This window comes from Culex pipiens, chromosome 1 (genome assembly GCF_016801865.2).
Source record: "Culex pipiens pallens isolate TS chromosome 1, TS_CPP_V2, whole genome shotgun sequence".
In the NCBI taxonomy this organism is placed as follows: Eukaryota; Metazoa; Arthropoda; class Insecta; order Diptera; family Culicidae; genus Culex; species Culex pipiens.
Window position 1 is genome coordinate 90,500,898 of NC_068937.1, and position 25,958 is coordinate 90,526,855.

At 43.4% G+C, this 25,958-nt stretch overlaps 2 protein-coding genes across 3 annotated transcripts in view; one reads left to right on the forward strand and one right to left on the reverse strand.

Annotated features, from left to right (window-relative positions):
- LOC120418744 (mycosubtilin synthase subunit C-like) overlaps positions 1 to 16,214 on the forward strand; it is a 38,887-nt gene extending 22,673 nt beyond the window's left edge. For both annotated transcript variants that reach the window (XM_039581220.2, XM_039581221.2), the window contains exons 2-7: positions 52 to 248; positions 13,136 to 13,591; positions 13,648 to 14,706; positions 14,768 to 15,170; positions 15,232 to 15,495; positions 15,562 to 16,214. In XM_039581220.2, coding sequence (XP_039437154.1) covers positions 113 to 248; positions 13,136 to 13,591; positions 13,648 to 14,706; positions 14,768 to 15,170; positions 15,232 to 15,495; positions 15,562 to 15,895 — 2,652 coding nt within the window. In that variant the 5' untranslated portion in view covers positions 52 to 112 and the 3' untranslated portion in view covers positions 15,896 to 16,214. The remainder of the gene's footprint in view (positions 1 to 51; positions 249 to 13,135; positions 13,592 to 13,647; positions 14,707 to 14,767; positions 15,171 to 15,231; positions 15,496 to 15,561) is intronic.
- Positions 16,215 to 17,661: 1,447 nt separating this feature from the next.
- Positions 17,662 to 24,032, reverse strand: LOC120418741 (negative elongation factor A-like). Its single transcript, XM_039581217.1, has 5 exons — positions 23,738 to 24,032; positions 20,821 to 23,494; positions 20,585 to 20,757; positions 20,366 to 20,521; positions 17,662 to 18,735 (listed from the first exon to the last, which is right to left on the reverse strand). Exons 1-5 carry the CDS (start codon positions 23,945 to 23,947, stop codon positions 18,538 to 18,540), a joined length of 3,411 nt encoding a protein of 1,136 aa, XP_039437151.1. The 5' UTR covers positions 23,948 to 24,032; the 3' UTR covers positions 17,662 to 18,537.
- Between the last annotated feature and the right edge of the window lie 1,926 nt (positions 24,033 to 25,958).

A 25,958-nucleotide genomic window follows, 5' to 3' on the forward strand; every position in this document is an offset into this window, starting at 1 on the left:
TAATCAAACAATTTGCCATACTAATTGCCTACAAATTCTACCCCTTTCCAGCATCGTCGCCACACCTTCGACTTCAAACCAACACCCTTAGAGCAACTCGACTGAAACCATCATGGGTACCCTACCGCAGCTAGCCATCGTCAAGGGTCAGCAGACCGTCAAGGCGCTCATTCCGGCCCTGCTGCACCGGACCTTCGAGGCCAACGTGGACAAGTTTTGCGGAAATGACACTGCGCTGATATTTGACGGTGAGTTTTATAAGGTTATAGAACTTCAGTCAAACTCAATTAATTATACCCAACTGTTCAGCTCTAAAAAAGTCAGTAAATGGTTAAGGTAACGCATATAGAAATGCTAAATAGGACGTAAGCTTCGATTTATACAAGCAGCTCATACCGCTCACAATCAACACCCAGAATTGGGCCTCGGAGTACGAGATGATAAAGAGCATGGTTCGGTAGTAAAATGGTACTTCGTCCGTGATGGTCCAGGGAACGGACGGAGAGGATAAACTCCGAAATTTGCAAGAGTACTTACAGAAAAATCAATAGCTTGGATGAAAAAAAACATGCTGCTTCATTGTTTTTTTTATTTTGCGGGGACTCATGTTACCCCCGATATTTTGAAAATGTCGGTTTGAAGTTTTTTTTTATACGCTTGGCATGACTCAAAAAACCTATTTTGATCAAAAACCCTCATAAGCCAACCCGAGCATGGGTAAATAACAAAGGAAATGCGTAATAATACCTTTCTCTGGTATCATTACCAAATTTTGGTATTTCTGGACCCTTTAAAATTTGACATACCAATTTAAGGTATTGTTTTGATATTGCAAAATTGCAGAATTTGTCAATGGTCGAACACCACATTTTGGTATTCTTTTGGTATTACAGTATTTTATCAAATTCCTCTGAAATTATGGGAAAATTTTGACCATTTTTTACAAAATAATTAATTTTGCGCTAAAATGATGTCTCAAAGCGAATGAATTACGGCCCATACGGCCCATCGCCCCATACTTCCCTACATTTGCATACTTCGCGTCGCCAAGTCGTCGTCGCGGTCATCCATTCTTCTTCAATAAATCACCACATTTTGGTATTCTTTTGGTATTACAGTATTTTATCAAATTCCTCTGAAATTATGGGAAAATTTTGACCATTTTTTTCAAAATAATTAATTTTGCGCTAAAATGATGTCTCAAAGCGAATGCTTTCATTGAAAACCGGAAATTTTCAACTTGATTTTAAACATTTATGATATACCCCCTAAAGAAATGACTTGAAATTGTGGAAAATTTTCTAAGTCAGGATGCCACATTTTGGTATTATTTTGGTATTGAAGTGTTTCATCAAATTCCTCTGAAACTATGGGAATTTTTTTATAAATTTTGAAGAGATAGTTTGCGTTGCGCTAAAATGACTTGAAATCCGAAAATGTTAAAGCTGATTTTAATTTTTTTTATATACCCACTAAGATTTTTTTAAAAACGTTGAAATTTCTCTTAGTCGGGATAACCAAATACTTTGAAAAACGAGTCAATCAACAGATTATTTAATTTTGGTGAATTTCAATCTAGTTTCATTTTAATAACACTTATTTTTCAATCTTGTTATTTTTCAGAAGCTTCAAGAACTTCAAGCACAGGTCGTTCATCAATGACAAATGCATTCGATGTGGTGAAGAATATCACTAAGAACAACATGGAATCATCAGGTGAGTAGATTTGGCTGTTGCATATGGATCATTTCCGTTTTTTCACTAACTGCAACTGGTGCACTAAAAAATGGTATGAAAATACCAAATTTTGGTATTACTTGTGCAAAAACCAGCGACCAAAATGTGCCTTTGGTTGCCCAATAATAGATGGTAAAATACCATGAAATCATACCAAAATCATGTATGTGGAAGACCACAGGAATACCAAAATCTGATTTTCCAAGGGCGCGGGAATACCTAAAAATAAAACCATGGCAATACCAAGTTTTGGTATTCAAGCAATGTTCAAAAATCCAGAAGACCTCAACTTGGTATTGAAATGGTTTTATTTTGTGGTATTATTTTACCCTTGGAATAACATGGTTTGGTTTTGTTGTGCCCTTTCACATACAAGACTTTGGTATGATTTTATGGTATTTTACCATCTATTACTGGGCAACCAAGGGCATATTTTGGTCCCTGTTATTTGCCCAAGTAGGGGAGAGTGGGGAGACTTGATCCCCTTTTTTTGTATCGCACATAACTCTGTCAATTTCTCACAAAACTATAAACTTTTTGCATGAATTGAAAGCTTAAACATTCATCTATGTTTGGCTAATAAGGATATTTCATCAGATGAACTCTTCGAATCATGCCAAGCGTTTTAAAAAAATATTTTAAACCGGCATTTTAAAAATGTTAGGGGTAACTTGATCCCCCTTTCAACATTTTGAAGAAATCTTAAGAAAAATGTTTCTTATTCATCCAAACTTTTAATTTTCTATAAGTTACAGCAATTTCACATAAAACCTGTACGTTTGTGTTCAAAATATAACAAGTTTATTATGTTAAATATTTAAAAACTTAAAATTTTCTTTTTTAGACCAAAATTGAGCATGTTTACAAAAGCTGGTCATTTTTGTTTACAAAAGTTTTGAAAAATGGTTCAAACTGCAGTAAGTTATGTACAACTATACTAAAGGAAACTATGTATGAAAACCCAGCTCAATTAATTAATGTTGAGGCTGATTCCAGTGACTGTAAAAATGCAGGGATCAAGTCTCCCTAAACGCACTTTTTTAAACAATTGATTGTAAAAATAGTATGACGATAAATTTAACATCAAATGCGTAAGGGTTTTGGAGTTGATAAGTTTATCAAACAATTCATGTATAAAAAATATTTTTTTGAATAATTTTTGAGTGTTTTCTATACATATCAATACAAAGAAAAAAAGATCTCTTGGAAGTTTTTTGCAGCTCGTTTTAGAAAAATGTGTGTAACTGAATCTAAACATTTTTTAATTTTTTTCTTTGTTTTCTACAATGAATTTTAGTTAATTTCGCACAACTTTCTAGAACAAAGCTAATTGTTTTACCCACATGCTGACGAGATACAGGCTTGGGATCAAGTGTCCCCGGGGATCAAGTCTCCCCACTCTCCCCTAATACCAAAATTTGGTATTACCATGTTATTTACCCCTGCTTGGGAAGCATAGTTGAATGTATAAGCTTTCAACTCATGCAAAAGTTCCTAGTTTTGTGATGAATTGAGACAGCTATGCGCGATGCAAAAAGGGGATCTGGTCTCTTCTACGTTAAAAGTATCGTCAATGGGGGTGACATTGGGTCTGGGGGGTGAGATTGGGTCAAAGTGATTTTTTACGGATTTTACCATGTCTCAGATTCTTCTCAATGAAAATGAATTCTGTTAAAAGGGTTGTGTAGGAGACATCTTAAGGTGACTTCGCTGAAAAAATTTCGTTCCTAGAACAAATCCTGTTATTTTGGCAGCTGTCTTAAGTTGAGGTACGTTTTTGGCCAAAAATGAACTCTCGAAAAATCATTTTTCTAATATTTTTGTTGGAATTGCTCGAAAACTACTCAAATGTTTGAAAATCTCTACTTCAAACATTGTAGCATGTCAATGATGACTTGTCTTTACCATATCGTTGTATTTGAGCATCATTTTAGTTTCATTTGACCCAATGTCACCCCCTCTAAGGGGTGAGATTGGGTCAATTTTCAAACTATTGGCATTTAAGGTAGTGTTCATCAAAATCCACCATATTTTGGGAAAATGTTAGTAAACTATCTAAGAACAAATCGACATTGAAAGATTTTTGATGTTATTTAAATTGTTTTTGTTATTAAGAAATTACGAGAGGTGTATCGTTTTTTGACCCATAGTCACCCCCAATGACGGTACTTTAAAACTGAATGGCGAAAACACAGTTAAATTTGATAACAATAAACCAACAAAAAAGGTTTATGGTCCGGCATTTCTTATAACAGATGCTATAGGAGAAATATGTCCATAATCGACACACTGAGTTGAGCTATTTGTTAATGGTGAGCTTGAACGAAGAAGATCACCCTGCAACCACTAGGCTACGTGGCTCGGTCAAAATCTTGCTATAACTCATCACATCTAGCTCCTATCAATTTGGCGTCTTCGACAAAGTTGTTTGTTTTGATATTACTGACAACTCTTCTGAACATTGTAATCGTCTAAAATCAAAGTTCAACATAGTTTTAGTCAAAAAACTGTTTTTTGGCAGGGATTTATGAAAAAGGTTCCAAAACTGGTATTCAACGCAAAGATAGAGCTTTGGCGTCTTCGACAAAGTTTGTGGAAATTTTCAGCCCTATAATTTTGCCGAAAACACCAAAGCTCTATCTCTTAACTGTCAAACGTTGGAAATTCCATAGCCTGCTGTGATGAGTATTTTGAAAAACTAATTTCACCAAAAGTAGGCCATGACAACGCTGAACAAAGTTGTAGAACATGTCAAAGCACGGAAATGCTTACTTTTTGCTCTAATCAATTAAGTTTGTCAAAACAGCCTTTTGAACCACTGTGCACCCGCTACAAATTTCTGGCGCTTGGGGAGGGAAGAGGGAAACCATTTTGTTCTATGCGCCGGTATTTGTAGCATTTAAATTCGTGCAAAAAAACTTATGCACGTGGGTGTACAGATTATGGAGTAAAAGATGATCGAATTATTCACCATACATACATACATACATACTGAGTTGAGCTATTTGTCAATTGTTTGCAGTTTTCTAAAATCAGAACAAATTTTTCGATAATTCGGCAAAAGTTTTTTTTTTATTTCAGCTGTTTCTATTAATTTTATACCAATAATAGCAATGTGTTACAGCAGTCATATTTCCCCAATATCAAGCAAATTTAACAAGCGCCATACTTCCAACAAAAAGATAAAGCAAAAAGACAAATATCAACACTTGTATCAGCAAATTCCTTCGGATATCTCCCGTCAGCAGTTGACAGAGCTGACGCGTTGCCACTTTAGATGTAAATCAACTGCCACGTGTATTTTTGACACAATTTGCTGAACTCAAGTGACGGGTCCATTTGATATTCAATAAATTATTCAAAATAAATCACTGAATAATTTGCGAGGAACGCTAGCTGGGCTCCACCTTGCCAGTATATCATTGGTTCAAGCCTACACACTGCGTCTTATCCCCCTGGTGACCGGAAATGAGCCTGTAACAAGTCGTGTTGAAATTCATTAAATCTTGCAAAAAAAATAACCAATTAATCAGTCAATCATTCACCCGATAAAATAATAATAATAATAATTTAGCACGCAAGGGTGAACGCCGTCAGGTAGCAAGCACAATAGAAAAGCTTATTTCGTGCAATCTGGCGGTACAGATTATAAGCTGCAAAAACAGTTGTTTCTTGTTTGATTCTGTGCCGGCACGCGTCTGAAAGCTCGCCGACCTGACGCCCCCTGCTTAAGGTGGTTCTAGGCTTAAACCAGTTTTTAACTTGGTTTGCATCAGGTGCCTTAAGGGGAAGCTTGACCACTACCTGTATGTGTGTGTGTGCCCTGAAAGGTGTGTCGACACAAAGCTGCCAAGAAATGAATGATTGATTGTTTTGAATTAGTTAATTGATTTTTGTAGCTTATCAAATTCGTGATCCGGAAATACTTCATCTAGAACAGAATGTAATCTATGGGCATTACAAACAAATTTAAATTTGATTCAATGGGTTTATTTTACAAATGCAAATGTGAATTGAAGTTGTGAATTAAAGTTATAAGAGAGAGAAGTTACTAAACATTATGCGAAAAAGTCTTTGGTGAATGGACTACCATTCTGAGCTTTACGAATTTACATGAACTTAGATTTGAAAAATGGAGAAATGATCGATGCTAATATACAGAGCCCTTGAAACTTGCTGGTAAAGTTTTCCAAAAATGCACCATTATTCTTAATAACACATATAAACATTTTACATTATCATACATCATTTATAAAACACACAAAAGATAAGCTATAAATAGATGGATAAAAAACTATATTTATGTTTATATTGTAGTGATCCTACGAAGATTTAACGAGCTCTTAGCGGTTTGAATTGTGTAAGATTACTTTAATCCGACTCTATTTTCCGTGCACCTCTCGAATGCAACCACTTTTTCTCAAAGTTCAAATTTAAATAGAGTTGATTGACTGAGTTTACCTTGAAAAATATTGCCATGAAAAAAAACTAATTATGTTAAATCTGCACAGAATAAGCATTAGCAGAGCATGACCATCAAGACCTCTTTTATAACTCTAAAGTAATAAACTTTAGCTGATCTGACCTCCTCTACTATAGACTTGGTCACCGACCAGTGCGCTGTGTATCGCCTAAACACGGCGGCACGACTCAACTGATTCGAGCAGCCATAAAGACACTCACAACTCTCGTCAGCATCGTCAGGTGTATTAGCACGTTAGCACGAGAAGAGGCCTGGTTCTAGCAGCAGGTCTCGCGACGGCGATGAGGCAACATCAACACAAACGTCCTTTGCACTAACGGTTTTGCGACAGCTGACCAAACTGGAAATTGCATGCAGCAAAGTAGAATAAGAAGAGAAAAAAAGCGACAGCAAATCTAACATCAAATGCATTTCGCAGGGTGGTTGGGGGCCGCAACTGCATTAGCCAGCACATTCTAGTGCATGTTTGTACTTGAAACACTACCCACTGCTTCACTTTCGTTGGCCTTGAACTAGCACCGTCGGCGCGCGGTTAGTGACTTCATGGTTGGTTGAACGTGCAGCGGGTTCGTCGCTTAGATTCAACACTTCGGAACATTCAAGTCTTTATGGTTCCGAGGATATATTTTAGCATATTTGGTTTGCCAAAAAAGGCTTATAAATTTGTAAATTTAAAACTATTCAAGAAAGTTTGTGCATGTCTCAAGAACAAATACCATGAGTAATAGCAATTAAATTGATTTTTTTTTACTGCAACCGCGGAATCAATTTCCACTTCCACTTTACCTGATCTTTATGTGACCGAAAAGGTTATCCATCCATATAATCGATTCTAGATACAAAGTAGCAGGATTATTACAGCTAATCATGGTCATTTATTCTACATACATTGTAACTGAAAAGTTCTGAGCCAGAATGACAGATCATAGGGGTTCTGTAGATTTTTACATTTTCTTCTTATTTTAAGGTTTATTTTATGCATAATTTTTATCAATCTTTTCTATAAACTGCTATACATTAGTAGATTAAAAAATCGACAAAATATCAGAAAACTTATTTGCATCTTTTGTCTAATCTAATCTAATCTAACCGAACACAAGCGCAGCCAGTCCGAAGAAAACATCCGGGAAGAACTTATGGTTAGATTACGCCTCAAGTTCCTTCTTGTCATTATTAATGATTGCAGTACTTTCGAGAAACCCCGAAGTGTATTACACTCACTAAAGCGGCCCGGCCTACTGCGTTGCATTAACCGCAAAGAGACAAATTCTATGAACGGAACCCACATTTCATGGAATCATTAGGGGAAGAAGAAGAAGTGGGGACATACCGTACCAACCACTTCGAGTTATTTATAGAATATGGTGTGTGGTGTGTGTAGGGGAATCGTTTGGGAAAGGGATTGTTGTATTATATAGTTAATGACCTTGTGACATTATTTCACCACTACGGATTAATTCACTCAAGATGTGTCAAACCATTCGGTGGCCGAGTGGCTAGAGCATCTTACTACCAATCCAAAGGTGTGAGTTCGAATCCCACCTGGTTCCATGCGTTTTTTGTTCATATTCAAAGTTCAATAAGGTATAGTCGAATAATTTCAAGGAGACCGGTTGGGAATCGAACCCGGAACCTTCCGCTTATGAGGCGGGAGCCGTAGCCATTAAGCCACGGGCCGATCCAAAAAACTTATTTGCATCTTTTATTGTAAGTATTTTTTTTCGATGACCCATGAAGAGCATCGGGCCGCGTTTACAAAGCGGATTCAGTGGTTAATTCTTAACTTAATGTTAACATGTTTAAGGTTAATTTTAAAATTCCATAGGTCTTTTTCCCTAAGGTGTCGTGATAAGATCCACACGGATAGAAATGTTGTAAGCATATCCCATAACACTATGTTTTCGAATTTGTAGATATTGAAATGTTTCCAAAATCGTCAACATTTTTCTCAATTTCGATGTAAATGTTTTCAAAATCGACAACATTGTTGTTCGAAATCGGAAAAAAAGGTGTTTGGATTTTGGAAACATTTCAATTTCTACGAATTGAAAAACATAGAGTTACCGAATTAGCTTACAGAATTTCTATCCGTACAGCTTGTAACGATACATTACCTTCCCTTTACTAAGCACTCGATTCTAGAAGGGAAAAGATCGCCAGTTGTGTTGGTCCGAGCCCGGATTTGAACCCCGATATATCGCTTACGAGGCGGAAGCGTAACCCACTAGACTACGTAGCGAGGCTTTTGTTGGCATATCACCAAATAAAATGATAAACAGCACAATTAAAAGTGAACTAGCAAGTTTCTGTCAACAGTTGTACAAAATAATTTGTTTTTAAGGTGCCTTTGAGCTAAGAAACATTTTATTAATACCTAAAGTTTAGAACCCAGTTAAAAAATATCCGTAAAAGAATATTTCTTTAAATTTACTTCCAGTACTCTGATTGGTTTCTAATTGATACAGATATTTTCAAATTTTCAGAGCAAAGGTAGCGTTCTTTTATTACAAAATGCAAAAAAAATCTGAGAACGGAGTGGTAAAAAACTTGATTTCACGAATAAAATGTTTTTCGTCAATACTTAGAATCCGAAAAACGGGGTGACTTTGATAGGTTTAAGATTTTTCCGCAAAATGATAAGTGCAAATTAAATACCTACGGAATGGTACACAATCATACTGATCGTGATAGAGAAGTGTTCAAAGTACTTCAAGAAAAAGTTTTCATAAAATTTTCAAAAGTTTTAAAAGTAAGTTAACTTTAATTAAGAAAATGTTGATGAATAGCATTATTTAAATATTCTCAGAGTGACATGATTTTCTCAATGAACATGATTTCGAATAGGAAAATGGAATGTATTTTCGTATTCTCTGGACAATTTTCCAGGATTGAAGGTAAAATGAGGTTTCAGTTAATGTGTTTTCGAAACAAAATTATGAAAAATCTTCAAATTCAAAGGCATTTTCCGTAGAACAAATTACATAAAAAAAGCAAAGCAATCCACTTTAACGACCCCCGGGTCTTTTGTGGTTTCTGTTGCAAGTTTCTGCTCATTTCTAGGCGTCCGAAGGTTATGTGTGGTGAGTCACTCAAAACCTCTTTTACGCTAATGGACCGACGTTTTACTTCCCCATCCGATAGAAGGCGTGATCAGGCAAATCTCGTCTCGAAAGATGCCAACGGGTCCGTCCGGGATTGAACCCAGGCCATACTGGGGTGAGAGGCTACCACGCTAACCACTGCGCCACCGGCCCCGGCCATATAAAATGTGAAAACTTTTGATTCGTGCTTTGAATTCAGTTTGAAATGCAATATGAATCGAAAACTTATTAACAAATAAAATCGAACATTTAATAACACACTAACACAGAAAGAAAGAATTGGAAAAAACATTATTAATTGCAACTAGACAGAACTACCAACTTGTAACGAGAAGTTTACAAGAAAACAACTGAAGTTGTGAAATATGGGACAAGATAAACAAACTTGATTAGTTAACATATATACTGCCCATGTTCGCATAATTGTCCCATATGCATAAACAGCAAGCTGAGAAAAACGCATTTGAAGTTTGTCCCATACATAAGGCTACGTGTTAAGTTTTCGCGAAAAAACTGGATTTCCTCCTGATTTCTAGAACAAAGTACTGGATGTTATAGGCTCTTTCGAAAGAGCACACAATTTTGAACCAAACTGCATCAATAACTCGAAATCGATGAAAATGCATATGGGACATTTATGCGATCAGGGGCAGTATAATATATAATAAAATAGATTGAACGTACCTTTAATTATATTATCAGTTATGCCCAAATTTTTCAGCAGTCACATTTCTACAATAATGTATTGCGATTCCAAGTTTAAAGACTAGAGTAATTAAAGTGTGTGGGGTAAGAGACAAGTTATAGCAGTAGCGAAATAAATAGATGGGTAGATGTTACTAAATTTTATCTTAAAAAATAGGAAAAATCTAGCTTGATTTTGAAAATAGACAATGCACCAAGAGTAAACATACAGCATGTCACGTTCATACCGTATGGAGTATTAAGTGTGATAAACTGTATGTCAACATTCGGCGCATCACCTTTTTTCAAAATATGTACAGGAAATGATAGAAGGAAGACCCCATTCTGAATAGAGGAAGATTTCTGCAACACTAAGAACTCAGTCCAGACATCCCCTGAAAAAAGCGATAAAGACAAATATTAAAATTGCGGTATTATCACTAAATCCAATCATCCTTTCACCCTCGAAGACATGGTCTATCCTTCGTGCCTTCGTGTCTTGAGTGGTGGTGAATTCTACCTTCTTCAATGATCTTCGGACCACCTCCAGCTAGAATTCACAACAGGACCTCCTTCGGCTCCAGTTTACAAAATTGCTTTGCTGGATACTTACTAATAGCAAAGGGCGAGAGTCCTGCGACTCTCAGCAATCATGAATACTACCCATTTGCCACGATAAAAACTTTACCAGTTGGAATATATTCCAAAAATAAATTTAAATTCTATCAATGTCACCCCAGTTTACGATTTACACAAATGAAGAATTGTATTGGAATATCGTAATAACGTCTATACTAACTATAGAATCGGTCTGTCTCGTCCCCCTTTTTGGGATTTTTTTATGATTTTGACGTAGACTACGTCTTACTCGAAGGTACTGGGGTGCCATTCCAATAAACCCGGGCCGAAGGCCCTAGAATACTGCGTCATCCGTCAATCGCTTATATCTTCATTCCCTCAAATCGAATCGGCACGATTTTGGTTCCATTCGATTCGAAAATTATTCAGCAATTTGCTATTAAATTTTCAATGTTGTCAAAATAGTTTTACTATTGAAACAATTCAATGTTTTAAAATGTTTTCAAAATGCAGAGATTTTGCAAGCAAAATGAGCGCTTCCCACTCACGGACGGGAATGTCAAGTACCTATTTTGAGGGGAAAATCACCCAAGCACCGCGACCGGTGTCGGTCGCGAAAAAGGAGGGGAAGTTGCAGGCCGAAAAACATATAAAAGAATGTGCGCCAGTTTTCAGAAAATCATTCAAGTCTCAGACGTCGGACCGGCCAGACCAGCAGCAGCAGAGCAGAGAGACCAGAACAGCAGCAGCAGCAGCAAGAGAGGACCAGAGCAGGAGAAAGAGCGCGCATCGCCTTCTCGTCGTCAGCCAGTTGCCTCTCGATGGTCGGACCGTTTCACTATTCTGAGGAAGGGGGTGAGGAATGCCCAACTCTTCGGAGTTGCCCTCACTCCCCGTCCCTCGTCCCACCCGGGACGAGTCTGCAACAACAAAGCGTCGCCTGCTGCCTTCTCGCCGAAAAGTTGCCTCTCGTGAGCCAAGCCGTGGTTGTCAAACAAGAGGAAGGGCGTGAGGACTCCGAACTTTTCGGAGTTGCCCTTACTCCCCGTCTCTCTCCCCACCCGGGATGAGTCGGTGAAATGCCTTTCAGGAACTAATGTTGGTTTTCGGGGGGGGGGGGGGGGGGGGGGTCGTTCTTCTCTTTCCTTCCTCCATTCAATGTTGTTGGTTGAATAAGTTGTTTGAATAAGTCAAAGATTTACCAACCTATTCAAAGTATGGTTTACATGGCGGCTGCGGTTTTGTTCGCATTAGATTTGCCATCTCTTTCTAAGGGAAATTATCGTATGTTTGGCAGATTAAGCTCTCGCTCCTAACTCCATCCAATTTGCTGATTTTCACTATTTAAACAACTAATTTTGCAAAACTTTTTATAGAAACTTGCTTGCTCACTTCATATTGAGCTGTTTGTCACTCGATTTCAGTTGAACACGCTTTTAATTAGCTTTAATTGAATGTCAGAGTTCTGACCTGCCAACATTAGAGGCACGCTGGAATTAGATGCTGTTCCCCTAGTAAAAGTCATCTCAATCGGATATCAATTCGAATCGTATATCGTATACGAATTCCGTTTCAACAACCGGTACGTACACGGTCCGATTGAGTTGACTGGCCTAAGAGTGTGTAAGTTCTGTCTTGTTGGGGGGTCCATCTCCCATTCACGATCTTATTCCGTTAATGTATTTCAAGTATCTAGCTTATTCTTCAAAATTAAGATATGGAAAACTCTATATCCTCATATCAAAACTTTACGTAGTCTACGCCATTCCGGTTATGTCCGTGACATAACTACTTTGACTTTCTTTTTTGAAATTAGATAGAAATCCCAGCATGATTTGTACAAGTGAGCACAGTTTCGCATAAATGTCCCATTTGCATTTCCATCACTTTTGAGTTAATGATGCAGTTTGGTTAAAGAACGTGTACTCTTTCTTTGTTGTTGTCCTCTTGCTATATAACAGGCAAACAAGACACAATGCTTCGCAAAACTAATGATTCCATGAAAGAAAAAACTTGGTGGGACAATTATGCGTAGAAACGCAACGATAGGACAAACAGACTTGATGTTGTTTTTAATGAGTTTACAAACAATGTACTAGATTTTATAGGTTTTTCGAAAAGTAAATTTCTGTAAGTTTTTTGAAAACTTTTTCTTACTCTTGTCTATTCCATAGTAGGTAATAAGTAATAATTTTTCGATTGAATTACGATGTAAAACACAGCTGAAAGGAACACCAAATCTCTGTTATATACCTAAATGAACTCATTGTAACTTGGATTATTCACCAATAAAACCGAATTGAATTGAATTGATAAACTCAAAAATGAAACAAAAAAGTCAGAATCGTCCAAAAATTACATGGGACAATTCTGCGTAGAACGGCAGTATATGTTGGATAAACTTAGAATGCGTTTTTCTCCACTGTTTTTGCAGGGGTCAGTATAAGTTTAGAATAATAATTAACCAATCTAGTCAATTCAAACTCCTCAGCAAATTCCAATCATAATCATAAAAAAATATTACAAATTGCCCATCCACTCCTTCTTGCAGACGACGATCGGGGTCAGATCAAGACCAACTACAACGTGCTCAACTCCACGGCTAATCGACTGGCGAGGGCCGCGATTGATGTGATTGCCGGCAAATCGGAACCCAACGGCGACGGTGACTACATCATTGCGGTGTGCATGCAGCCTTCGGATCGCCTCGTAACGACACTGTTGGCGATTTGGAAAGCCGGCGCCGCCTATCTTCCGCTTGATCCCACCTTCCCAGCAAACCGTATCGAACACATCTTGAAGGAGTCCCGTCCGGTGTTGGTGATCCACGAAGACTACGAGAATTTGGCCGTTTTTGGCGAAACACCGGCCGTTGCGTACGCCGACCTGCGCCAGAAGGCGTCCCCCTTGAGCAATGCGAACCTTCTGCCGGAGCAGATGCTGGGCGCTGGGGACAACGCGCTGGCACTGGTACTGTACACATCGGGCAGTACAGGTGTGCCGAAAGGTGATTGATTCTATTTTTAATTTATAATTGTAGCTAAACTTACTATTTGTCCGCAGGTGTCCGCCTAAACCACGAAACGATCCTGAACCGTCTGCAGTGGCAGTGGAACCGATTCCCGTACTCGGAAACCGAGAAAGTTGGAGTGTTCAAAACCGCTCTGACCTTTGTCGATTCCGTAACGGAGATTTGGGGCCCTTTGCTGAATGGAATGTCCATCGTGGTCGTTCCGAAAAAGATAACCAACAACCCGGAACGACTGGTGGAACTGCTGGAAGAGTACAAGATCGAACGTCTGGTGCTGGTGCCAACCCTGTTGCGATCGCTCCTGCTCTACCTGCCGCTCCAGAAGAAGAAGCTGCTGTACAACCTGCGCATCTGGGTGTGCTCGGGCGAACCTCTGCAGATCTCGTTGGCCAAAGAGTTCTTCGACTATTTCCTCGAGGGAGTTCACCAGCTGTGCAACTTTTACGGTTCCACCGAAGTTATGGGCGATGTAACGTACTTTGTGTGCGAGTCAAAGAAGCAGCTTAGCAACTTCGACAAAGTTCCTATCGGGTACCCCTTGGACAACACTGTGATATACATCCTTACTCCCGACCTCCAGCCGGTCAAACCTGGTGAGATCGGTGAACTGTTCGTGTCCGGTTTAAATTTGGCTCAAGGCTATGTGAACGGTCGCGATCCCGAGCGATTCATCGACAACCCACTGGCTGTTGACCTCATTTATTCTCGGATGTACCGCACCGGAGACTTTGCCTCCGTGACCAAGGGCTGCGTGTACTACGAAGGTCGTACGGACTCCCAGATCAAGATTCGTGGTCACCGCGTGGATCTGTCCGAAGTGGAGAAGAATCTGCTCTCGATGGCGGGCGTTGACAAGGGAATCGTCCTTTGCTACCATGCGGGGGAGCTTGACCAGGCACTGTTGGCGTTCATCACCGTTGAGAAGGGTTCGGCCTACCAGAATGGACTGCAGATTGAGGGTGCGCTCGAGAGCAAGCTCGCGTACTACATGATTCCACAGGTTATCCTTCTGGACAGCATTCCGCTGCTGGTGAATGGAAAGATCGACCGACAGAGTCTGCTCAAGATGTACGAAAATACCAACAACAATGGTAAGTTCTGATTATGAATTCTAAAGGTTCAGAAATCCTAAAATCATCGTTCTTTCAACAGACGACTCCAACATCGAGATCGAGTACGACTACGCTGGCGTCCCGGAGCACAAGATGGACATGGCGCAGGCCCTGTTCACCACCGTGGGCCAAGTCATTGGTCGTTCCACGCGGACTAAGATCTCGCTGCAGAGCAACTTCTACGAGCTCGGTGGCAACTCGCTCAACTCGGTCATCACGGTTACGCAGCTCTGCCAGAAGGGTCACGCCATCAGCATCACCAGCTTTATCGGCGCAGAAAATCTGGCGGAAATTCTGGACAAGATGTACGCCAACCAGAAGCACATCGCCGAACATGAACAGCTCAACGGGGGCGCGTCAAAGGACCATGAGTTTGAGTTTGAGTACACGATGAACTTGACGGCACAGCCGTTGGCCGACGAACACAAGGAGGACGCTATCAAGTGAGTGGAACCGGCGCACTTTGTTCTGGATGAACTTCGTAACCAATTTTGTTTCTTGCAGCATTCTAACGTACAGCTTTTACGAGAAAGCTGACCTTGAACGGTGGATTAAGCCGTTGATCAAGGAGCAGGACTACCGGGACATCCTGGAGGACATCTGGGACGTGCTCATCGAGAAGCAGCTTAGCTTTGTGATAAAGGATCGCAGTGGCAAGTCGGTTGGAGTATCTCTTAACTTTGACGCGTACGACGAGCCGGAACCAGAGCTAACCAACAACTTGGTGATCATTTTCGAATTTCTGGAATTCGTGGAGAAACCTATTCGGTAAGTTGTTTTGATCTCGATCGAATCAGATAGTTTCTAACCAACTGACTGATTCTGTTTCCCCAGCGAGGAGAAACTACCCCAAGGCATCAACCAAATTCTACACTCCTTCATGATGGGAACGTGCGCCGACCTGAGCGCACAGGAGAACATCGAGGCTATGCACTTCATGGAGAGCGAGGTGTTGAAGATCGCGACGCGCCGGGACTTTACCGGCATTCTGACGACCAACACGAGCCCGCTCACGCAACAGCTCGGGTCCAACGTGTACAAGTACGAAACCATGCTGGACTACCAGATCAACCAGTGGGAGTACAGCGACGGCTCGCGACCCTTCGGGAAGGCTCCCGAAGACCAGCGGGTTATTGTGCACTGGAAGGACATCCGGAAGCAACATTGAGGCAGCGTAGAAGTGGTAGAAGTAGTGTTGTAGGTTATTATTTATCAGTCGGAATAGAACATGTTTATTTAATTTTTAGGATAAGCACTGAAATCACGTCGAAAATTATACATATCAAGCAATAATGGAAGTAGATTTAAACTCGCACTAAGCATTGCTACAAGAATCTATACGAATGAATTAGTGTTAGTGATAAATTGTTATTTTCGTACAAAAATTAGACACAAAAAGAGGTAAATGAGAGAGGATATTATTGTACTACTGATCAGTTGTAGAAAAATAATTATCACGAATAAAGTACTGCGATAATTCAACGAAACTTGTGTTGTTATAATTGAAAATCCTTATCACTTGCAGTCTCAATTACGGACACGAATTTCCTCGTTTTTGTTTTCAATCATGAACAGCTTGATTACTCTTACAAGTTCTTACCTTTACGTTTATCAACATTGTTAGCTTGATTCTGCTGACGGACCTTGCCTTTACACACAAGTTCGAGCCTAGATGTACATCTGTTGTCTGTGGTAGATCCCTGCTACAATCACACGTGGTTTCGGTTATCACTCGCCGCCATCGGAGGAAACTCCAGCCGGTCTTCACCGAAGTTTCAGCCGGACAAAACCCGCCATCCGCCAGGTGATTGCCGAACACGTTGTCCACCCTGTTCTGCGAACATCAAACCACAGAGAACAGATGTACATCTAGGTTCGAACTTGTGTGTAAACAATGTTGCACTAAAAATGCGTTGCATACAATCTTGCATCAAAGAAATTAGAGTGTGCAAGATACGCTTGGCGGCGCTACCGTCGCGTAACAATATAGAATGGCTTAAAAATTTCGACAGACTTGTTTCGTTTATTGAAGAATTCGACGACGTTTTTTCCGCTAGGTTCGCTGTTGTTCCAGCGGTGTTCGGAATGACAGCCCGCATACAGTTTGAGCAGTTTTTAGGGAAAAATCGCTTTTATAATGAAAAATCAAGCATTTTCAGAAAAGTGGGGTATTGCAAAGTGTGGCAATTTCGCTAACGATCATAATGCGTGGTGATTTGTAGTGATTAATTGTGACTGAAAATTATATAACAAGAATTTTCTAAAAAGATGATCGATATTTTGGATAACTTGAGTTAAATGTTGCAAAAGTTAAAAGTAATGATGAAATATAATTAAAAAGTGTTTAAACTTTACTTTTCTTCCCGTTTGACCAAAATATTGACCTTAAAAGTGCATATTGGTGATTTTTTGGAAATTTTTGGAAAAATTCGAAAAACTGGCAATTTTTTGAGAAAATTCTTGTAATTATGCTGTCATATGACACTAATAGTTTGTTCTAGCTATAATACACACATAAGGAGCATTATCAATCAAATTAAGCTTATTTAAATCAATTTTTAAAAAGATCTTTTTGGTAAATTTGAGGAAAAAACATGAAAAACTAACTCAGCCCCTATGATTTATACATCATTCGATTCGCTTATGCGATTGCCACACTTTACAATAACTTTCATCGACGTTAAAAAATATTTGAAGGAAATAAAAATCAAAAACTGCAAAAAAAATAATATTTCCAAGCACGCTGTCATTCCGAACACCGTTGCGTAGTGCTTCTACTCGCCACCAGGATGCGTGCACGTTTCTGTCGAATCTCTCAATAACGAAGACAAAATTGAGTGGGCTGCTACATTGGCACAGGAACATGATGTCTGTGTTCGGAACGGTTTTTGTCGTTCATGAATTTCTCAATGAAAAAACACAAGATATTTCCAATCTTTTTCTCTTGCACTATTTTTATGCTGCGTTTGGAATATACACATTCATGATACTTTCAGCCTATCATAAACTTATTATAATTTTCATGTTTTTTTCTTCTTTAGAATAATTTTAATTTTACAGCTTAACTCAATATTTAACTAACGTAAGACCTACGGGGAGGCTGCGATTTGCGTGTAACCACACGCACTCCCACAAATACATACAATATGCACAAGCCGGTTTCGCGCTGGCTTGTAAAGTTACAAGCGTTTTATTCCATTGGTAGATGATGTTCCAGTCACTGACTACTTTCCATTATAACAAGTGCACTCAAAATGTAATCCTTCGGCTTCTGTCAGATTCAAGTTGTATGTGTTTTTAATAATAAGTTTTCAAATGGGATTCTAGTGCGTACGTACCATGTACTCTACGCAAAACTGCTATCGAATGATGTACACAATAGGGTTGGTTGGTTTAATTTTGAGTGTAACTTTTATTATCGCTTGCGTGTGTGTGTGTGGGTGTATGTCGGCCCTCTGCAGAGTCATGCAAGTTGTCGTGTGACAGGTATTCTATGAAATATGCATTATTTTTGTCATTGTATATTCTATAAGCATAGTTCTTAATGTCCTTCACAGGATAGGTTTTATTTCATGAGATGAAAATATATATTTTGCACAATTTTGCTTATATGCCATCGATATATAGCAAGACAACAACAAATGATTATTGTATGTTATAAAATATTCAACGTAAACCATGTACAAAGCACACACCTTCCCACATTCACTCTCTTTCCCGCTTAATCCTAACCTCGCAAGCCTTGCCAGCTGGCGCTTTCCGCTTACTATCACGATGCTTACCACTCTGCTGTTGCTGCTAGGCTAAATATTAAATAACCACCGAGTTCTGCTGGGCGGTCGAACCCGGCTGCCCACCGGTGGCGGCCGTCCCCGCTTCGTTCTGCTGCGAGGGGTCCAGCTCGCGGTACTTGCGGAACGTTTTCCACTCGCCGGTGTTGTAGTCGAGCGTGATGAGCGATTCCACCAGCATGAGGGCGTGCGTGTCGTCCGCTTGGAGGACTTTTTCCTGAGAAGAAGAGAAGAAAAAGACGAATCAGCACAACAGGTTACAGTGCGTTTGGTGTCAATTGTCTTAAACTACTAGCAGCTCGCCATTGTGGCGATGGTCGGTTTTTTAACACGTGCAGTTCATGGTTTATGCACTCCACCGTAGATCGTTCGTAGCACCTTCCGTTCCAAGACTCAAAGGGCACCTGCGTCCTCCTGCCGAATCGTCCAAGTCTCGTGACCACCGGACCAGACTACTGGTCCAATCAGAATTCTGAACATCGTTAGCTTCGTGCTGCGTTGCACTCGATCGACTTACGTCCTTCGTAATCCGAAATAAGCACGATTCCCAGCAAAAATACGAGTCCGGATCTCGAGTCCGGCGGTTACCAGCGACACAAACTCGCTCACCTCCTCCAACTCATCATCATCCATGAACTTGGTCTTTGACGTATTCATGGCCATTTTTGCTTGTACCTTCAATCGGGTGTAGACATATTTCATCGTCTCCAGGTTTCTTGCCACAATGATAAGCCATCACCTTGCCGCAGCCCTCGGCGAGATCCAAAGGGTTCCGGCTAGTTCCCCCGAAACACGCACGTGACACATCACACTATCCAAAGTAGCCTTGAGTCAGCTTATTCGGGAACCCGTGCTCGTACACAATCTGACGGCAAAGAATCTTAGAAAGGATTTCATAGGATGGTTGCCACAATCCATCCACTCATCTGGTAGTTTTTCTTCCACCCAGATCGATGAAATCACCAAATGGGTGGCTCTAGCCAGTTTCTCTCCTCCACAATTCACCAGGTAATCGATCCCTGCCGGCAAAGCCACAAAGCCTTTACCGGATCACCTTCTCGTAAAATTTACGCGATTCGTTATATCGGAATAGCTGCTCCATTTCTGTGCAATCCTGGTTTTCTTGCTGGCGCTGCTTGAGCTTGAAGGCCGCAACCTGTCGATTCCGAGCCTGTCTGTATCATTCCACATTCCCTCTCGTCGCTTTGTGCAGCTTCTTAAGCTGCCTTCTTCTCGGCGGTAGTCCGTTGACACTCGCCGTCGTATCAATCATTTCGACTGACTCGTTCTGACTTCCGTTGCACTGCCGATGGCTGAGCGTATGCGGCTCCAATCATTTTCCAGCGAGGCTGCGCAAAGTTTTTCCTCCCCTGGCAGATTCGCTTCCAGCTTCTGCGCGTAACTGTGGGCCACATCTCCATTTTGCAGACACGCGGTGTAGAACGGAGGGGCCCGCCGGCTTCGGCGTTGGTTGTACATCGTCGACAGCTTTGAGCGTAGAATCGCGTAGAATGCATCATAATTTTTCTCTTCGTGAGCACGTTGATGATGCCTCCTCAACTTGAACATCCGCAATAAAGCCGGTATCCAGCTCCTTGTCCTTGCCGCCGCTCAAAATCTGAAGTGCCACAACATCGAAGTTGCGAGGTTGCAACTCATTCGCCAAAGCGAATTCTAAACCCAAAAAGTTAAGGGACATGCACATTTCCAAGAACCGAATCGCCAATCGGTGATCGGCTTTTCAATGGTCTTCTGCCGTTTGTTCCGGATTTTCATTCTTCTTGCCATTCGCGATGATTCACTTATCTACTGAAAGAAAAACAAAGTTAGCAACACCCCCAACTTACCGTACTCTCGTTCAGCTTGATCGTGACGACGTTCTCCGGGTTGGGCCGCGGGTTGTCCCGGTAGCCCGCCATGAAGCCAATGATGAGCGCCTTCTCGAGACGCGACACGCGGTTAGCCCGCTTGAACATGTCGTGCGCCTCCATGACGTGCTTGTTCTGCGGATTGAGAAATGCAATCAAGGATCTTTGAAGATTCTGAAAAGGAACTGCGAAACATACCGACAAGGACAGTCCCTTGCGGGCACCCTGCTGCTGTGGCTGCTGTTGTCCGGCGGCGGTCGCGTTGAGCTGCTGCTGAATGGTGACCGTGGTGCCCTGCTGCTGCTGCTGTTGTTGGGCGATTTGCGTTCGCTGGATTTGGATCTGCTGCGGTTGCTGCCCGATGACACGTTCTGCAAATGAAGGGTAGTGATTAAAATTTTGCGTTGGACGAAGAATGTTTGCACAGAACTCACCTTGCTGCGGTTGTTGCACTAGCTGGATCGTGGTTCCACCGGTCCGCGTCGTACCCGCAGCCTGGAACTGTATCGTGTGCTGTTGCTGCTGCTGCAGCTGAGATTGTTGGGCGCTCTGGGTGATGATGGTCCGCGTCTGACCCTGCTGTCCCACGGTCTGCGCTTGGTTGGCCTGGATCGTCTGCACGAGCTGGGGCTGCTGGCCGGGCCGTTGAATAAGCGTGAGACCCTGGGGCAGCACGGTTTGCGTTACGTTGTTGCCACCGCCGACCGGCCGGATGATTGTCATCGTCTGCGGGGAGGTCTTGATCTGCTGGGTCTGCTGCTGCTGGCCGCCCTGCTGGGAGATGTTGGTGATAAGTGCCGGAATCGTTGAAGTTTGCTGCTGCACTTGTTGCTGCTGCTGCGATGACTGAATGACAACGGGCGTGAGGGCCGGGATGTTTTGGTGCAGGGAACTCGTCGGGACCAGGGCCGGGATTTGGCTCAGCTGGGGTTTCACGTCCGGTTCGCTCTTGACCAGACCCGGGGGACCGCCGCTGGTGAGAATGGTGGCTCCGCTCAAACCGGACACGTTTTGAAGCGGGATTTGCTGGTAGACTGTATTTCCCGACGGGTCCACGGTTCGCAGGATGACTCCCTTCTGGTTCAGCACGTTCGGGATCTGCGAAGAGTTGGTCAGGAAGATGGTCTTTCCCTTCACGTTTGGCGACATGACCACCTGGGCGTATTTCGGCTGCTGCGAAGTGCCCGTAACGATGGAAGTGGTCTGAATGGTTTGCTGCTGCTGCTGCTGTTGTTGAAGTTGTTGCTGCTGAAGAATCTGCGCGACCGAGGTGTTGATCATGTTGGTGTTTTGCGGATTTTGCGCCGTGATCGTGATGGTTCGCTTCTGGGGCGTTGTCGGTTGCTGCTGGATTTGAACTTGCTGTTGTTGCTGCTGCTGTTGCAACGATTGGATGTTGAGGATCGTGGGCTGAGCCGCCGTTGAGATGAGCGGCGGGATGTTCTGCATCAGCTGGTTGTTACTGAGCGAAACCGTGGGAGCGGTTTTGATTTGTACGATTCGCGTCGGCGTCGATGGCTGCTGGACCTGGGTTTGGTTTTGCGACTGAATCTGCTGTTGCTGGGCTTGGATAAGCTGCTGCTGGTGCTGAGCGCGTGAGATGGTGGTCGTGAGGGTGGGCGTTCCGGTCGCATTTGCGTTTGTTATTATCCGCTGGATGTTGATTTGCTTTCCCGGCGGAGACGTGTTTAGCACGTACGATTGGAGGCCAGGTTTCTGCTGGATAATGGTCGTTCCGGCATTCTGCGCCGTACTCGTGCTCGGGTTGAGCTGCTTGGTGGTGAACAGAATGTTTCCGCCCTGGTTGATGATCGTGGTTGACTTTGGAATCGAAGCCTGTATCGTGCCCGGTTGAATGGTTTTCGACGAAATGATTTCGATCTTGGGCGCCTTGTTGACCAGCGTCGTCTGCCCACTTGCACTGGTTTGAATCATTTGTACTGTGCCGGGCACCGTCGGAAGCTGTTGCGGTTGGGTTTTGATCTGGGTGGTCGTAGGGAGCGTAACGGATCGAACCAGCGAAGGTGGATTGTTGGAAACGGACATCGGGAGCGACGTGCCCGGTTCCGTCTTGATCGTGATGGTCTTCTGCGGTTGCGGCGTTGTGTATGCTAAAGGTGGCACTGGAGGCACGCTCGTTTGCTGTTGTATCGAGGCGACGATCGGTGCGGCGGGAATGGTTTGAACGGTCATCGTTTCTTGCTTGATTTCCTGCTTGATCTCCATCGGCTGCTGCAGCAGCTGCTGCTGTTGAACCTGCAACGGTTGTTGAACTGCTCCGGTTGACACGACCGCTTCCTTAATCGCGGTAGTCGGCATAGGCGTCGCCGGTTGACTGTACACGGTGCTTGCCGTAAGACCAGCGGCATAGTCCGGCGTTGTGGTGGTCACCGTAGGCGTAGTCGGTGTCGACACCACGGGCTTCACATCTTGGGTAGCCTGAGCGGTTGCCTGCTCGGCAGCCTTCTTCTGCTGCTCCTCCTTCTCCTGTTCCCGCTTCCGTTTCTTCGCCGCCGCATAACCAAGCGGTTGTTCGCCGATTTCGAGTAGTTTGACGCCACCCTCTTTCCTGCCTGCGGGTGTCCGGCTGAGACAAGGTCTGTTCGGACCTTGAGACGATGGTGGCGATCGGAAACCTCCCGTCGGAACTCTCGATGGAATTCCCTTCAGCGGAGTAGTGTCGGTCATTTTGCGTGGAATTCCTCGCGACCTCAAAGGCACTGTCGGCGCGGAAATCTTCTTCAAGCAGCTTTGCGCGTCGGACGACTTCTGGAGCAGCTCAGCCCGCAGATTCGCACTCTTGGGCTTGCGCTTCAGTGTGAAATGCTTCACCGGGGTGGCCTGCTGGCCGACCACCGAAACCAGAGCGGCCTTGTTCAAATACTGACACTCGAGCGGAAGCAGCCCCAGATCGGCGTTCTTGACCACCAGCCGACGCAGCTCGTTCACCATATCCGTGAAGATCGGTCGCGTTTCCTCGTAGTCCGAGATCTCTGTGTTGAGCGAACCGGTCGTCGGCAGCGTCTTGATCGTTTCCGCAATCATCGACACCCATAATTCCGAGTCGAGGCCCGCGACCTCAATCACCTCCTCAAGTTCGGTTTTCCACTGCAAATAGAGAAAACAAAAATGTAATCACCGTATGCCAAATCAGATTCCTCAGCAAAAACGGTTCCCGAACCCCCAATCCCGAAAAGCAATAACAAATCATCCGGACGCACACACACAAACATACAATGCGTACGAACGCGCGCGGGATGTTTTCCCGCAGCGTCAGTGTGTGCGTGCGCGCGCCCCAAAGCAGAGCCTCCGCTGTCGCCGCCGACTTGGACGACACGACTTTTTCTTTACCTCTTCGACGATCCTCCGCGGGATGTGGAAGAAACTGAGCAGCAGCTTCAGCTTCACCTGCGTCTGCAGGTCCGAAAAGCATTCCTTGATGTTCCGCAGGACTTCCTTGTTCAGCTGTGATATGATTGAGCCGCTTATCCACGAGTCGTTCGACGTACCGAGCTTATTATGAAGCCACAAACTTATATCGCTGTCCCGTGCAGTCGCCATCTTGAATAAAAACTGAGCGACGACGACGACGGCGAAGAAAAATTGGTGTGTTTGAAAAATGTTGTGGAGACTTTTCGCGTTCGCGACGGATGACGTTTGCGGTGATAGGTACACGGTCGGGTGGGAGTACTCAAGAATAAGTTTGTTCTATACACTGTAACTGAAAATCACACTTCGCTGAGTTCGTTTTCGCACCTCTCCATCACGGTCAGCTGGATGTACTCAAAATCAAGTTCGATTCACTCATTTTGGACCATGCGTGGAGGAATTCATTTATGAGTTTAATGCTGAAACTCATCATTCCAGTTTGACAGCTTGCCCAGAGCAGACGTGTGTCCTTTGAGCGCGTTTTTGACGGTGTTTTTTTTAACTTTCGCCGACGGCCATGGCGGCGGCCGCGACGGCGGAGAGTGAGTGGACGGAGCATAGAACCGAGGATGGAAGGCCGTTCTACTGGAACGCGGCCATGAAGAAAAGTGTGTGGGAGAAACCAGACGGGTTCCAACCCAAAACGCAGGCGGCGACGGGCATGGAGGTGGAAGTCTCCGAAGGAGGAGGAGAGGACGGGGGCGAATTTCGTCCCGTAATCAAGGTTCGGCGCAGGAAGGCTAACGAGGAGATCAACGTCGGCGATGGCCAGGAAGTGGAGAAACTGCTCAGCAACAACAAGTTCAGCCCGCTAGCGGAGAAGAGCAACAACAATAACAATGCGAATCCAGCAGCAGAAAAAACCACCCCTGTGGTACCAGCACCCGGCAATTCGGCCGGGGAGAAGAAGCAGCCGCCGCTGGTGGTGAAAGAAACGAGCTTCGCCCGCCTTGCGAAGGTGATGTCGACATGTAATGTCCATCCGGAACACAAACTGACGCGGTACGGCATCAAAATTACGTGCTTCTCGAGCGACGACTTCGACACGGTGCAAGCCCACCTGAAGAAGAACAAGGTGCAGTTCTACACGCACGGAAAGCGCAGTGCGAGACCGCACCGGGTAGTAATACGAGGTCTCCCGAACGCGGAACCGGATTACGTCAAGGAGCTGCTCAAGACGGAACATCAGCTGGACGTCTTGGCAGTACACGCCATCAGGCGGAAGCAGCAGCTTCCCGCCATCGATGAGACGCCTTTCATCGTGCTCTTCCCCAAGGGTCACACCAGTCTGAAGGAGTTGAGTAGCAAGGTAAAGAAAGTGGGACCAGTCGTCGTCCGGTGGGTGGCCTACCGGAACAAAGAACCGCACGTGACCCAGTGCAAGAACTGCTTGCAGTTCGGTCACGGAACCAGTAACTGCCATCTCAAGCCCAGGTGCAGCAGCTGTGGGGGAGCCCACAGCACGGAAAAGTGCAAAGCAGAAGAAACGGAAGCCAAGAAGTGTGTCAACTGCTCTGGATCCCACGAGGGTCTGGACCGCAGCTGTCCCAAACGTGCGCAGTTCATCCAGTCGAGGCAGCAGGCGTCCACGCCGAAGCCGCCAGCATGGAAGAAGGACAAGCAGACTCCGGCAGGAGCCACGTTCACCGCGGCGGATTTTCCTCCGCTACCTGGAGCGGTGCCGTCCGTTGGGACGGAAGAAAAGCATCCTCGTCCCGCAGGAAGAAGTCCAGATAATACTGGCGCCGGCGCCGGTGCAACCCCGAAGGAGGATCAAGGCGAACCGAAGCTGTACAGCGAGTCGGAGCTGTGGTCCATTTACCGAGAGTACAGAGTTCGCTTGAGGCAGTGCAAGACACCCGAGGAACAGATCGATGTGATCGCACACTTGCTGACACATGGCACGAAAAAATGATCATCTGAATCAGTTACAGTTTTTTTTTATTTTTCTTTTATTATTTTTGTACCTTTTGATCCTCGGTCCTAACCTGGTCACAGCACCTAAAAGGACCTAATAAAAATAAGCTATGAAAAAAAAAAAAATGCTGAAACTCATAAATGAGTTTAGCTCTCGAACTGCCGAATGAGTAGTTTGGCTGGACAGCGATTTTTGGCTGTTTTCTTGAAAATTACCTTAAAAACT

Coding starts and splice junctions, on each gene's coding strand:
- LOC120418741 (XM_039581217.1), bottom strand. CDS start 23,947: ATGGCGACTGCACGGGACAGCGATATAAGTTTGTGGCTTCATAATAAG. Junction 23,495..23,737: donor CGCGGAGGATCGTCGAAGAG/GTAAAGAAAAAG, acceptor CTCTATTTGCAG/TGGAAAACCGAACTTGAGGA. Junction 20,758..20,820: donor AGTGCAACAACCGCAGCAAG/GTGAGTTCTGTG, acceptor CTTCATTTGCAG/AACGTGTCATCGGGCAGCAA.